Source organism: Pan paniscus, chromosome 11, assembly GCF_029289425.2.
Source record: "Pan paniscus chromosome 11, NHGRI_mPanPan1-v2.0_pri, whole genome shotgun sequence".
In the NCBI taxonomy this organism is placed as follows: Eukaryota; Metazoa; Chordata; class Mammalia; order Primates; family Hominidae; genus Pan; species Pan paniscus.
Window position 1 is genome coordinate 68205131 of NC_073260.2, and position 15865 is coordinate 68220995.

The window sequence follows — 15865 nt, forward strand, 5'->3', positions numbered from 1 at the left end:
GTATTCTTTTCCACCTATCCCATGCTCCCTCACTTCCTTCAGGTCTCAGCCCAAGTACCTCTTTTTCAGATAGGCTTTTCTTGACCGCCCCCTACATAAAACAGCAGGTCCCCCACCAACCGTTGTAAAAAGATTTTTTCTCTGAATATCCTAGTTTTTGCATAAACAAATTTTTTTGCACTGAGCAATGCTCCTCCCTACCATTGCCCCCGCTTTAAAAAAAATAAGGTTGTAGCAGATCACAAAATCCTTACAGAAAAGTTGGTCCACCCCCAACCAAGAAAATGGGGAATTAAATAGAGAAAAAAATACATTTTTGGTCCCATGTTGGATTCATCTGGAACCAGAAATCAGGAAAGCCTTTCAGAAAGAAGCTAAGTAAAATCTCATCTTCATGAGCTAAGGATTCATGCCACTTTCATGTGTCTTTACAAAAACTAGATTTTCACCAGTCACGGAGGTGCAATATTCCTAAGTGAGCCAAAACTCAAATTCAGCTCCATGTGCGGTCCTGCCTAAACTTGAACCCAGGAGCACCCTGTTGTTGTTATTGACCATAAATATAAGTCTCACATCCATCTCGTTGGAATCATGTGTCTTACAAGAGTGAGGGAAGGATGCAGAAAGGAAGGAATGAGGGGGTTTTATTGAGAATATTTTTTGTAAAATTCTTTCACTGTTTTTTCCTGAATTTTTTTTTTTTTTTTTTTTTTTTTGAGATGGAATTTCACTCTTGTCGCCCAGGCTGGAGTGCAGTGGTGCGATCTCGACTCACTGCAACCTCCACCTCCCAGGTTCAAGCGATTCTCCTGCCTCAGCCTCCTAAGTAGCTGGGATTACAGGGACCTGCCACCACGCCCAGCTAATTTTTCGTGTTTTTACTAGAGACGGGGTTTCGCCATGTTGGTCAGGCTGATTTTGAACTCCTGACCTCAGGTGATCCGCCCGCCTCGGCCTCCCAAAGTGCTGGGATTATAGGAGTGAGCCACTGCACCTAGCCAAAATTGTTTAAGTATTCATTAATTTAAAACAGTAATCTATTATATGTTAAAGAATGTTTTTATGAATTTTATTATATTTTCCAAAACAAAAATAAATTTTGTGAGAAGGGTGGCATTCTTTTATATTTCTACAAATCCCTAATGTCTGGCTTAATGGAAGAAAAAAGATTCTCACATCTGTTTCTGTATCTGTCTTCTTGATATATATAACACATCATTTCATTTCTAGAAAGCTCCATCATACATCCATGAAAGGGAATGAGAATAAAAAGGCAAACAACATCTTTGTATTATTAGGAAAATAGTTTGACCTCATGGACCCCCAGAAATGATCCCTACAGAGTTTTTCTCATATTTTAACTTAGTCTCTTCACCTGTTGCAAAACCAAGTGAAGCATAAATTAATTAGAGACAAATAGGCACCTGGAGTCTATGCTGGTCTCTGCCTCTCATTAATCGTTTTCCTTGAATTCAGTGATCTCAGTTTTCTCATCTATAAAATGAATTATTAAATCAGGTTCATTCTAAATTACAAAGAGATATAGAAATAAGATTTTCCAAGGTGGGAAGATTGCTTGAGGCCAGGAGTTCGAGACCAGCCAAGGCAACACAGTGATACCTCATCTCTACAAAAATTAAAAAAAAAAAAAAAAATTAGCCATGCTTGGTGGTGCATGCCTGTAGTTCCAGCTACTTGTGAGGCTGAGGCTGGAGGATCCCTCAGGCCCAGGAGTCTGAGGTTGCAGTGAGCCATGATCTAGTCACTGCACCCCAGCCTAGGCAATGGAGTGAGACACGGTCTCTAAAAAAATTGAAAGAAAAGAAAGAAAAGAAGGAAAGGAAGGATGGAAGGGAAGAAGGGAAGGGAAGGGAAGGGAGGGGAGGGGAGAAAGAAAGAGAGAGAGGAAGAAAGAGAAAAGGAAGGTTTCCAAAGTATCTACCGTTGTTTCTCCAAATTTTGCTGTTTAATCACCTCCTGTACCATAAACTTTCACATTCTTTAAACTTAAATTTTATGGCAGTACATCTAGAAAGTCCTGCACCATTAACTTGTAATTCCAGAATGTGTTTTCATGCTGGAAAATTTTATTTTTTGTTTTGCGTGCTCTTCTAGATCAGAAAGGGTACAGCTCATTGCCCTCCCTTCAGTATTTTCATTTGCATCTGCATTATGAAAAAGCAAATGGAGGCCGGGCACAGTGGCTCATGCCTGTAATCCCAGCACTTTGGGAGGCCGAGGCGGGCAGATCACCTGAGGTCGGGAATTCGAGACCAGCCTGACCAACACAGAGAAACCCTATCTCTACTAAAACTACAAAATTAGCTAGGCGTGGTGGTGCATGCCTGTAATCCCAGCTACTCAGGAGGCTGAGGCAGGAGAATGGCTTGAACCTGGGAGGCAGAGGTTGCAGTGAGCCAAGATTGTGCCATTGCACTCCAGCCTGGGCAACAAGAGCAAAACTCCGCCTCAAAAAAAAAAAAAAAAAAAAGAAAGAAAGAAAATGGAGAAGAAAAGCACAAGAAAGGAAAACCAATCTTGCCTTTGCATTGTCTCTTTTTTTCTTTTGACATAATTTGAGTGCTCTGAATCACAGCCATCTTTATCTGAAGGGCAGTTGGAAGCTTCTCTAGTGACTTCCTGTACAGTGTTGTCACCAAACGTGGTCAGGTTTCTCTTGTAATGCTGCTTCTCCTTTAAGATAGCATTTCTCTATTAGTAGTTGTAGCCTAATCCCCTAGTGCTTTTATTTATACAGTAATGTATAATACCATTTACCTTTGTGTAAAAATACATAAGTTTAAACCCAAATGACGTATGCCCACCAGGTAACATATGAAATATCCTTTTAAGGATCCATCCACTCATTATGTGTGTGTGCATTAGGCTAGCTCTCCTGCTTTTTCCTGTAACTCAACATGAAATTAAAAAGGATTGGTGAGTTGAAAAGGCAGCTAATTGTTCCATCATCCTTAGTGAGACATTTAGTTCAGATTTTATGTATCTAGTTATTCTGCATGGCTTTTTAAAGGCCATTCACCTTCACACTGTAGAGTTCTGAGCTATTTGACTCATTTTCAAATATTCAAATCAAGGGAAGTGTTTTCTAAGATGATTTTATCCAGTGACCAAAGATGTGTTTTTCATTGAATTTTGAGTTGATGACACAGATTAGGGTATTTAAAAGAATACACAGAGATGAGCAGGCTGTATTGATTTAAAATGGGCAATCATGCAGTCTTCATAATAGAGCAAGATTCTACTTTGTAAATAGTCCCAGATATTCTAAGGCACCGGATGCTGTCACAGTGGCTGTTATTTCCGTTTCTAAGGCGGCTTCTTTGCCTGATGTAGAATGCAATTTGGTTTTCGTGGAAAGAGGAACAACCAACAAAAAGCCATTTCTGCTGAAAAGTGTATTGGGAGAGAATATCCTTTTATGACTAGCTGGGAATGGCTGGGTAAGTGGGAGATAATGGGATTGCTTTTTTAATAATATAGAAGTTTGAAAGATGGCTGCCACAAAACAGTGACTTCCTTGCTTCTACTATTCATACCCAAGGTTATGCCCTTACACTTTCCATATTAACATCCTCTCAATAATATGTACTTTCATCCAGTTTTGCTTCTCTGCAAAATGGCTGTTTGAAATACAAAAATAGCTGTGAGCAAAGGAGAAGAAACAGTTAAGCTGTTTTTTAGCCACGCCAGTATTGGAGATTAGCGCTCTGATGGGCAGCTGTTGGACGGCTTGATTATTTAATGTGTTTTCAGGGTAGTTAATAATACTCTTTGATCATGGGAAGAAGGGTGGCAGAGAAGTGAAAATGATTGAATTAACAGCTTATCATACTATTATGTATGGAAAAAGCGTGAGAAAGAGAAGAAAAACACTTTAAATTAGGTCACAGGGGTCTTAGAAAATTCAGTGGAACTTTTTTGGCAAAAGAAACTGCATTTCTGGATTTGAATCCTTCGGCATTGAGGTTAATGACTTATATTGGGTCTCTTTAATCATTCCTTGTTGGAGCCAGTATCCGCTGCTTCAAGGGGTGTTTATTTGAAACAGTGGCATTTCTTATTCCTTCTCAGGAGAGAACTGGATCCCCTACCAACCAAAGATGCTGCTCGGGTTTTTGGTAGATTTTAGTGAGAGCAGAGTAGGAAGGAGAAAAGACAAACACTGCGTTTGGTGTAGAAGGCATTTGACCAGAAGCCCCTTTCCTTCTGCCAGGTGATCACATTGTTGAGAATTGAAGAGATTTTGGAAAGGATAAATTAGGGCCCTTGTTTATTTCCAGAAATGCTTGGCCCCTAAGTTATTGACAAATAATATTTCTAAGACATGTGGAAGAGCTGAGAAAATGGACCTCCCATTGCCCGAGTCTCACAGCATCTACAAGTTATTCCCATTCTTGAAATAAAAGTGACGCAAGCTTCAAATTAATGAGGCAACCTGTCAATCTAGATTAGGAGGTCACCCATAGGATTTTTTTAAAAAACAAACAGCATTAAACTGCTGTTTAAGGATTAGCATAGGGAATTCCAGCTGGAGTTATAAAGGCACACTGGCTTTCCAATTCAATTAGGCTCAGAGTTAGCAATTGAATGACAGTTTGCAGGGCTGCAGTAGCTTTTTTTCTTTTTTTTTTTCTGTTAGGTCCTAGCTTTACAGTGATTCTTGGCTTGCAGGCTAGCTTGATTTCTACTTTCTTTTTTTCTTTTTTCTTTTCTTTTTTTTTTTTTTTTTCAGACAGGATATCTCTGTTGCCCAGGCAGAAGTGCAGTGGTGCAATCTTGGCTCACTGCAACCTCCACCTTCCAGATTCTAGTGACTCTCCTGCCTCAGCCTCCCAAGTAGCTGGGACTACAGACTCACACCACCATGCCTGGCTGAATAGAGATGAGGTTTCCCCATGTTGGCCAGGCTGGCCTCGAATTCGACCTCAAGCGATCCGCCCACCTCGGCCTCCCAAATTGGGATTACAGGCATGAGCCACTGCACCCGGCTGATTTCCACTTTCTTAAAAGCTAGTTCTGCTCCAGTTTGCCTGGGTCTTTTATTATTATACATCCAGGTGCGGGTTGCCCCTCATTTTTCATTCTTTTCCTCCTAAGACTGGCCTCTCTTCCCTTCCCTTATCCCTCTAGACTCTTCCTATTGCTTCTCTTTGTGGTTTCTATTTTTGTCTTCCTTGTCAGAGAAAGCCAGTGTTTGCCATTTTCCGGAAACTTTCCAACTCTTGGGAATAGTGTTTGAGGAAGAACAGCCTGTAATGGTGTGAACTTGGGGTCTGCGAGGCCCTGAGCCTGCAGAAAACAAACAGCAGACTTAGAAAGAACCAGATTAGAACAAACAAGAACTTTTAGGAAAACAAGTTTAGATCACACCCATGGACCTAGTAAACAGGACTGTTCTCATTCACGCCATTTCCCCTTCTGGGCTCTGAGGGGGAATGGGAAAATACTTAAGGACTATTCGGTTTATAAAAAATAAAGCCCCCCAAGTGTGATGAGTGGCACGAGTAGGAGTAGGCAGCTGAGGGCCTGGCTTCCCGTGGTCTGCTTCTGCCTATGCTGGTTTCCAAGGCCTGCTATCACAAATGACCACAGACAGAAATGGATTGTCTCACAGTTCTAGAGGCCAGATGTCTGAAATCAAGGTGTCAGTAGTGCCACACTTCCTCTGAAGGCTCCAGGGGAGGATCCTTCCCTCCCTCTTTTAGCCTCTGGTGGCTCCACATGTCCCTTGATCCTTTGATCTGTGTCACTGCCGCCATGTTCATATGGCCTTCTTCCCTGTGATGTTCTGTGCCTCTGTGTGGCCTCTCTTCTTATAAGGATGTCAGTCATTTGATTTAGGGTTCACCCTAATCCAGTATGACCTCATCTTAACTAATTACATCTGCAAAGACCCTATTTCCAGATAAGGTTACAGTCTGAGGCTCCAAGTGGATAAGAATATTGGGGGGACACAATTCAGCCCACCCCTCTACCTTACCGAGGGACCTGTGAATCAACTGCTCCTTACCACACATAGCCTCGTTTTCCTGTTCACTTCCCTTCTCCCTGGTTGTCACTGTGACGTTAGGTAGATGTTTCCAAATTAGTTTGTATTCCTCACAAAGAGGTATCAGGTAAATGACTATATGAACAGAGTCAGTCACCTGTTGGGGACATAATTTGTGTTCGAAGTAAAATCCCTGGGGGTGGACTGAGGCATTGGTATTTTTTAAACCTCTACACTTATCCAGAGCTGAGATCCCCTGAGCTTATTAACAGGGTCCTTCAGCTCTGAACATCCTGGAATTCTTGTATGCTAATGTAAGGGGGAACCGTGTGACTCCCCTGGCAAGATAGCTGTCCCATTACACGTGCCTCTAATGTAGAAGCAAAGCCTAGGAAGCTCCTACACCCTCAAGTTTATGAACTGGGCTTGCCAATGAGTTCCTGCTTTCAGCAAGCCCTCTACTGCCACCTACTGATAATCAAGGCGGGGAAGGAGTGATGGAGCCCCTAGAGTTGAAACGTAATGAAGAGCAAGTGTGTGTCTCAATGGAGTTCCCACTCCATGTACTTGATTGTAGCCTTTCAGTGTTGTACGTGCAAGGTCAGCAGGCGGCGGGGGTATGTCCTTCAGAGGTCAAAGGCAGCTTACTCTGACAGGCCCAGCTCCACCACCTTTCAAGTTGGACTGGAGGCTACAATTACAATGTGGCGCAAAAATGAAGGTGTTACCTTCCCTCAGGTCCAAGTGTGCCCCCCTCATCCATCAAGGCCAGTTCTGCTTGAGCCTTTTTGAAAGGCTCCCTTGGCAGATTGGGGATTCAATGCAGAAAATGCTTCTTTCTACTGTTTAGGCAGCAATTTTAACAAAGTATCAACAAATCTGGGGTGGAGAAAGCCATTCTTCACCTTCAGTCTTCCACAGGTCCTCGCCTACAGCCATGGAACTCCCAGGTGATTGTGGCTTTTGAAGTAACTTTAGTAGAGAACAGAATTAAATATAATAAGATAAAAATATGTGGGGTTTTTTTAAAGACTTCCTAAATCCCAGTGATTGCTATTTTATTAGTTTTCTAGGGCTGCTGTAACAAAGTACCCCAGATTTGGTGTCTTGAACAGAAATTTCTTTTCTTGTCATTCTGGAGGCCAGAAGTTCAAGATCAAGGTGTTGGCAGGGTGGATTCCTTCTGAGGGCTGTGAGGCAGGGATCTGTTCTAGCCTCTCGCTGGTTTGTAGGTGGCCTTCATCTCCCTATGTCTTCACATCACATCTTCCCCGTGTACGTGTCTGTATCCAAAATTCCCCTTTGCATAAGGACATCAGCCATATTGAATTAGGGCCCAACCTGTGGCCTCGTTTTAATCTGATTACCTCTATAAAGACCCTGCCTCCAAATAAGGTCACATTCTGTGGTGACAACAGTTAGGACTTTTAACATAGAAATTTTAGGGGAACACAGTTTAGCCCGTAACAGCTACTTGGGTGTTTTTGTAAAGGAAAATGCCGCCGAGGAAAGTGCTGAGATGGAAAAGGCTTGATGGGGGCACAACTTTTTTTTTTTTTTTCTTTTTTTGATGGAATCTTCCTCTGTCACCCAGGCTGGAGTGCAGTGGCGCAATCCTGGCTCACTGCAACCTTCACCTCCCAGGTTAAAGTGATTCTCGTGCCTCAGTCTGCTGAGTAGCTGGGAATTATAGGCGCACGCCACCACACCCGGCTAATTTTTATTTATTTATTTTTTTGTAACGACAGGGTTTCACCATGTAGGCCAGGCTGGTCTCGAACTCCTGACCTCAGGTGATCCACCTGCCTCGGCCTCCCCAAGTGCCAGGATTACAGGTGTGAGCCACCACACCCAGCCTGGGTGTGCAGCTTCTAATTTCCACCCTCTGGGTCTTGGCAGAGGGCCTCTGGTGCATTCCTTCCTGTGGGTGAGAGAGAAGCCAGTGGCGTTGTCCTCAGGCAGTGCCCCTTTTCAAATGAAACCAGCACCATATTCCTCCCCCCACATTTTTCAAATGTGGCTGAAGCAGGGGTCAGAGTGGATTGTGTTGCAGCAACAGATCTATGTGATATGTTAGATGATAAGGTGTATCAGTCCATTTTCACACTGCTATAAACAACTACCCAAGACTGGGTAATTAATAAAGGAAAGCGGTTTAATTAACTCATAGTTCCACATGACTGGGGAGGCCTCAGGAAACTTACAATCATGGCAGAAGGTGAAGGGGAAGCCAGGCACATCTTACATAGTGGCAGGAGAGAGACGGAAGTGGCAATCACCAGACATTTTCAAACAACCAGATCTCATGAGAACTCTGACATGACAACAGCAAGGGGGAAGTCTGCCCCCATGAATCAATCGCCTCCCACCAGACCACTCCCCCAACACATGGGGATTACAATTTGACATGAGATTTGGGTAGGGACACAGAGCCAAACCATATCATGAGGTAACCACCCAGATTTACAATTAGCAGGAGTCACTCAAGTGCTGAAAAGTCCACTGCAGAACTGTCCGCCAGTATAAATCACTGATGCTCTCAGGCTTCTCTTGGGTCCTTAGGAAACAAATTAATCAGTCAGGGAGCTGTGTTAAAATGTTACCACATTAACAGTTTTGAAATGAGAGGCCAAATCTTAAATCCATCCCAGGAGACGGCACAGATGAGTGTCAGCTGCGTCTTGGGTCTGCTCTCACCTTATGGCTCATCTACCTGCTGCTTGGTGTGGGATGCTTTAATGAGGCATCTGGAGGCCGGCAGGAGGCCTGGCACTCCATGTGCTGCCAACATCCCAGAATTCAACCAACAGTCTACCAGATCAGGAACAAAATAGCTGTCTTCATCTCAATTGTACACATCCTTCAAGGATGGCGAAAGTCCTGCCTTCTGCCTCAAGGCTTCTCGGTTGAAGCCTTGTAGTCCCTGGTCCTTGGAAGAGAGTAACTTCACCTCTAATGCTGAGTCCAAATATATTTTTTAAGTACAAAGGTAGGAAATTTGGACCTGAGCGTGCCTAAGTTTCCTTTCGGCAATGCAGTTCCATAGCACTGTGATTTTCTTCTGTTCACACTGCTATGTCCTGATTCTGCAGCACTAGCACGTGTATTTGTTTCCATGCCTAACAAAATGGTGAGCTTTTGGGTCCCTGCTACTACTGGAATCCAATACAACGAGAAATCCCCCACTGTACTACATCCCCAAATGATTGTGCCTTGTGAAGTAATTCCCAATAGAGGATAGATGTGAATATAATAAAATATAGAGCTTTATTTAAAAAAAAGAGAGAGAGAGAGACTCTGGACTTCCCAGAACCCAAAGGTGATACCTTGTGTTTAAAACTTAGGGATCTCAACCAGGCATGGTGGCTCATGCCTGTAATCCCAGCACTTTAGGAGGCCGAGAGGGGCCTATCACTTAAGTCCAGGAGTTCAAGACCAGCCTGGGCAACATGGTGAAACCCCATCTCTACTAAAAATGCAAAAATTAGCTGGGCATGGAGGCGCATACCTGTAATCCCAGCTACTTAGGAGGCTAAGGCACGAGAATCACTTGAACGCAGGAGGCGGAGGTTGCAGTGAGCCAAGATCATGCTGTTCCTCTCCAGCCTGGGTGACAAAGGGAAGCTCTGTCTCAAAAAATAATAATAAAATAAAAATCAGGGATCGCTGGGAAAGAAATCGGGTGAACCCAGAGATGAAGGGGACCCCGGAGCCGAGGAGATGATGTTGGGGTGAGATATCCTGAGCCTTAATATGGATTTGTGGTGATGTGTGAGTTTTGACTAACGTGGGCAGAGGGAGGCGGGATGAGTTGATGTGATCTCATGGCAACCAGAGGAACATCAGACAAAAGAATCAGGACAATAGAAATAGAAAGGAAACAGAGCAGACCTGGAAAAAAAGAGAATTCAGAATTGATGACAGAAACAGGAGCTGTGTGTAGGAAAATGAAACACGGGACTAAGCCTACGATGGCCGAGAGAAAAGCTGATGCTTTCGTCAAAGATATTTGGGACAAAGAATTTCAACTTGAAACCAAAGTGAGGATTTCCTGGACACCAGAGAAAGCTCTTGCTTTAATAAGGCCTCAGGACTGAAACCTGAGGTAATTATAGTTAAAAAAAAAAAAAAAAAAAAAGGTGGGGGCTATCACCCCAAGGGTTGACTGCTCAGGGATCATGGAGACCTCACAGGACTTGTCAGTGCTGTTCATCTTGGCCAGCCTAACTGTGGTGAAGTTCCGCCTCTCTCAGCACTGCCCTAAAACTCCCTCACACCACATCCCAGATGTTCAGAAATTCTCGATGTGTTTGTAAGCCAGTCGGTTGATGGGGGCAAGGGTGTCAAGGGAAGGCTTGAGAAAGGCAAGCAGGAGTGGAAGGAATGAGTCTAGGAAAAAAGTTTCTTGGAAAAGAAACTCCTCACCTTCTCATGCCCTTCCTGTGGCTCTGAAAAGTAAACCGAGGCCATCTGAGTTGGGAAGCCCTCCTGGGAGTGTTTCCTGCCTGGGCTCCCCTCCAGGGGATCCGACTTCACAGTACAGTCAGCCCCCTAGAAAGGGCTTCTGGGTTAATTAGTGGACAGATTGCTTTTGATTTGCTGTTTTCCCTTATTGCTCTGTATTAGTGTTTAATTATTTAATTTTAAATAACTTTTTAAAATAAATGTTTAAAATTATTTAATTTTAATATTGAAAAGCTTTGTAATCTCTGACCCCTTGTGTACGTACTATTGTGTAGTTTCAATCATAGAATCAAGCATTTTATTTTAGGTAGAAATAAAAATACACCTTTCTCTTTCTTATACCCCAACATATGTGTGGGATGAATAACACTGGGATTTAGGCTGAAATACTCTACTTTTACTTTTTATGGCAACTATTACGACACTTTTTACTGTCAGGTATCAGAATTTTAAATAGTTCATGAATTCTCAGAGTATCTCAGTGCATAGGCAAAAATGCTGCACCTTTGTGGGCGTGTGTGTGTGTGTGTTTGTGTGTGTATGTGTGTGTGTGTACAGAGGTTCAGCTGGGGACAGAGCTGAAATGTCACTCCAGGGTCTGTAGTCTCTGAGCTCCTCTGCCAAAGCACCAGCGCTGAGAGGGAGGAACTTCACCACAGTTAGGTTGGCCAAGATGAACAACACTGACAAGTCCCGTGAGGTCTCTGATCCCTGAGCGGTCAAACCTTATTTCAGTCTCTACACCCATTCGGTCAGGATGGGTCTGAATCTTGGTTGACCTTGAGGAGAACCTGCTAATCTTTTGGGCAATAATGCCCTGAAGAGTCCATCTGCGTGCTGGGGAGCAGAAGGGACTTCTGCGTGTACCACACTTTGAAGAATGAGCTCAAGCTATGAGTTAGTTTCCTTCCAGGGTAGAGAACTGATGTTTGTGTCTCTGCAGTGATGGCTAATATAGGACTCCTGAGTTATGAATTTGAAGGAAGGAAAATTATGGCACCTTTTATGCTAAGGAAGGAATAATAAAATGGTTTCTGCATACTTCTCACTGTGGCCATGTTTACAAGCAAGAAGACGCTGTGCTTTCAGATCCCACAGATACCTCTCCATCTCATTTTAACAGGGTTATAAATTAATGCAAAACAGACACGTTCATGTATCCAGATCATGTCATCCAAGAATTACATTACAACATGGGTGGAGAGTTGGCAGTGCTCACCCAATTTTGACATTCTTGAGCCCTGAGGGTGAGAGTGAGTGTTTATAGGAGCTTATAGAAACTTCTATGACATCCTTAGTTTAAAAAAAAAAAACTAAACTAAACTTCCTGTGTGCATGCAAAGGACATTTTATGACCAAAGCTGGAAATCATTCTTTATTTTTAATACTGAGGAGAGTATCTTTTATTATTATAAGACCCTGTGTGTTTTTTTATTAAACTATAAATTTAACCAATTTTATGAGAGACATCAAGGTATTAAATTCTTTTCAGATCATTCCCGTTGCATAAGTCACCAACTGTTTACAGTATTCTGAGTTATTCAGTGGTATAAATTTACAGCAATTTATTTTATTTTATTTTATTTTATTTTTGATATAGAGTTTTGCTCTTGTTGCCCAGGCTGGAGTTCAATGGTGCGATCTCAGCTCACCACAACCTCCGCCTCCCAGGTTCAAGCAATACTCCTCCCAAGTAGCTGGGATTACAGGCATGCGCCACCACACCCGGCTAATTTTGTATTTTTAGTAGAGATGGGGTTTCTCCATGTTGGTCAGGCTGGTCTCGAACCCCTCCCGACCTCAGGTGATCCGCCTGCCTCGGCCTCCCAAAGTGCTGGGATTACAGGCGTGAGCCACCACACCCGGCCTTTACAGACAATTTTTAATAGGATCTTGTGGTTGAAACAGAACTTCATAGTCATCTGGCCCAAGCTACCCACAAGTGCCCAAGTCCTCTCTACTGACCACCACAAGTGCCTTCTGGGTGCTGGGTCAGGATAAACAGTTTCTGCCTCAGCTCTCCTGGGGCTGATCCCTAAGTGACAGCAACTGCTCCTTCTTTAGTGACCACTCATTTCTTTCTTCTTTTTTTTTTTTTTTCTTTAGAGACAGGGTCTCTCTCCGTCACCCAGGCTGGAATGCAGCGGTGTGATCATAGCTCACTATAGGCTCAAACTCCTGGGCTTAAGCAATCCTCCCACCTTAGCCTTCTGAGTAGCTGGGACCACAGGCACATGCCACCACACCCAGCTAATTATTTGATTTTATTTTTTATTTTTGTAGAGACAGGGTCTCACTATGTGGCCAAGGCTGTTCTTGAACTCCTGGGCTCAGCCCCACAAAGTGCTGGGATTATAGACGTGACCCATCATACCCAGCCCACTCATTTTTTTTACTCCGGTTAAAAAGCACTTCTAGCTTGAGAAAAAACTGGCTTCCATGCAATTGTCCTGGGTTCTGGCTTCTGGGATCATTCTCAACCACTGAGTCTCAGCAGATGGTATGCTGGGCCCATGTATCTAGGGAGGGCTTGCATCATGTACACATGACATGTGCTGGGGGAGGACATAAATTTCAGGATCCTTAATGAAGAAAGTGTGGAGGGGGTGCGGCTTTACAACTCTATGCCCTTCACACATTCTGAGATTCCACTCACCTCCCGACCCCAGGATCACAGCATCTGTGCCACTATTGCTGGTGACAGTGTCACATCTTTCAGCAATACTGGGACTAAACTAATACCTAAGCTTTTCTTCCCTGAGGCTAGTCTTCAGAGACTCAAAGACAACTATTAAGCCCTGTCTCTACCTCTCCTATTTTCTAGACCAAAAAGCCCAGGCCTTTAGCCATTCCCCTGGGGTCCTGGCTCCAGGGCCCTTCACTGGTGGATCTCCTCAGGCATCACTCAGGTTACTCACTGTCCCTCTCAGAGTCTGGCACTGGAAGTGAGACACAGAACTCCAGTGTGATCTATAGAACGAGGAAAGCAAAACTATCACCTCTTTTTGTTTTTATTCTGCTTTGTTTTTTAAGAACGCAGGACTTCTAAATCTAATCAGTAGGACCTCATCATTTTATGTGGGTTATTTTGTATGTCACTGGTTTTGTGAGAGACCTGCACCATACATCAAAGTTATCAGACTGAGGCTGAATGAAATCCACCAGTCCACCTTAAAGACAGCTATCCTGGGAATGTGGGCAACGTCCCACTTGCCCACTGCTATAGCTTATAGCACCTTACACTCACCTCTTCCTACAGATTATTTTTGAGTAACAGCGTGACCATGTTGTGCATTTAGCCAAGCAAACCTTTCTAGCTTAGGTGAATGAGAAGGAGCGGCCAACGTATAAAACAAAATAGTAAGTTCATAAAAATTACAGTGCACAATAGGCTCAGATAAAATATTAATTGTTAAACAGAATTCCCTGTATGTGACATGTTCTCTTTCCTAATAATTTTCAGTTATTTCAAACTTTTTACTTAAGTTTTTTCAAGCCTCCAATTAAAGGTGCTGAGCTGCACCAGTCTCTGTGACCCCCAGCTCCAACCTTCTTCACTACAATTTTGGGGGTACTAGCACATGCCAGGTACAGTACTCAATTATAAATATATGATTTGTGTATATCGTGTGTGTGTAAAACACTTCATTTTCCCCATGGAAAAATTTATCCCTCACCACCACCCTATAAAGTAGAGTTTGTTACCTCCACTTTATAGATGAAACAATAAGGTTCCAAGAAGATGTTGCATAATATTCTACAGATGAAATAATTAGGAAATCAGGCCGGGTGAGGTGGCTCACGCCTGTAATCCCAGCACTTTGGGAGGCCAACGTGGGCGGATCACGAGGTCAGGAGTTCAAGACCATCCTGGCTAACACAGTGAAACCCCATCTCTACTAAAAATACAAAAAATTAGCCAGGCGTGATGGCAGGCAGCTGTAGTCCCAGCTACTCGGGAGGCTGAGGCAGGAGAATCTCATGTACGTGGGAGGCAGAGGTTGCGGTGAGCTGAGATCTTGCCACTGCACTCCAGCCTGGGCAACAGAGTGAGACTCCATCTAAAAAAAAAATAGGAAATCAGATGATTTGACCCAATGTGTCTGTCTCTAAAGGCTGAATATAATATTGCTTTCCCCACATATATCATAGTGCTGCTGTCACAGGTTGAGTTAGCTGGCTCTGATTTTAAATAGCTACCATTTAAATAGCTACCATTTGCTGAACATATTGTTACCACCCAGCCACAGTGATATTGTTTGGAAAAAAACATTTACAAGTTCAAGGCCATGTTCAAGTTGTTCTTTTTGGCTTCAGATCTAATATACCACAGCACATCCCCTCATCCCTGTGCACTTGGAGGGCAGGAGGGTGTCTTAGTCAGTGTTGCTTCCTTCCAAGTCCCGAGCACAGTGCTGTGATGTAGTCAGGACTCAATCTTGATAAACATTGGTGTAATTAACAGGTTTCAGGTCCACCAAAGAAGTATATGCTATGCTGATCATTGCAGAAGAATCCCAAACATAATGCACCCCATTTTCCAGACACAAGTGATTGGGAGAAATAACGAACTTATGTTGCAACTCATGGGGAGAGGTTACAAACTGATGCCAAAATCTAGTCTCACACCTGCTTTTTTGCTCCCCCCAGTAAGTGAAAATGGTGATCACCTAAGCACATGGATGAGACGTGAGCACAGTTATGGCAGAGAAGTTTCTCCGCACCAGAATTATCCACAGCAACTTGGCTGAGCCCCACTACACACAGAGAAATCATCAACCTGACTTAAGAGTTTTCAAGATGTCAACTTCAGGCTGATCAGCAGATGGGATGTGAAAAATACTACCCTATTCTATCATTTGCTGTTGCTTGCTGAACTGTGAAGAACTGCATGAACTACATTTAAGCTGCTTTCTATACCATTGCCAATCACCTTTTTGGAGTTGGAAGTGCTATTTTCCTATGGACTTTTGCATTATTTCATTGTGCATGCATCCAGTGATTATACATAAGCAACATATGTAATCTGCTTATATATTTTTAAAAATCCATCCACACACATGGTAAATTAAGTATAAATTCTTTTGCAAAATTATAGTTCATGTCATTGAAAGTTTAAATTGGTTTCATTTAAAGATCAATATACTAGGTCTGCCTATACTTTATAGAAAACTAGCTTCTATAAAGATATTTTCACTGTTTACTAGTGAAATGAGAAAAGCAAAGCTATTTATAAAAGGCCTTATGTCGTGTACATACATTGTCTTTGAAATATTTGTGATCTAGTTTATTGCTTGTAAAAGAGAAATTATATAATTTATTTAGTAAATACTACTGTAAACTATAGTTTTGTGAGAGAAATAAAATATTTTGTTCTCAATTGTGGTGGTA

The 15865-nt window shown here is 42.8% G+C and overlaps 1 protein-coding gene across 14 annotated transcripts in view; it reads left to right on the forward strand.

The window, feature by feature from the left end:
- PIP5K1B (phosphatidylinositol-4-phosphate 5-kinase type 1 beta) overlaps positions 1–15865 on the forward strand; it is a 305504-nt gene extending 289639 nt beyond the window's left edge. For all 14 annotated transcript variants that reach the window (XM_008978414.5, XM_003824756.6, XM_057298699.1 and 11 more), the window contains one exon: positions 15125–15865. In XM_008978414.5, coding sequence (XP_008976662.1) covers positions 15125–15127 — 3 coding nt within the window. In that variant the 3' untranslated portion in view covers positions 15128–15865. The remainder of the gene's footprint in view (positions 1–15124) is intronic.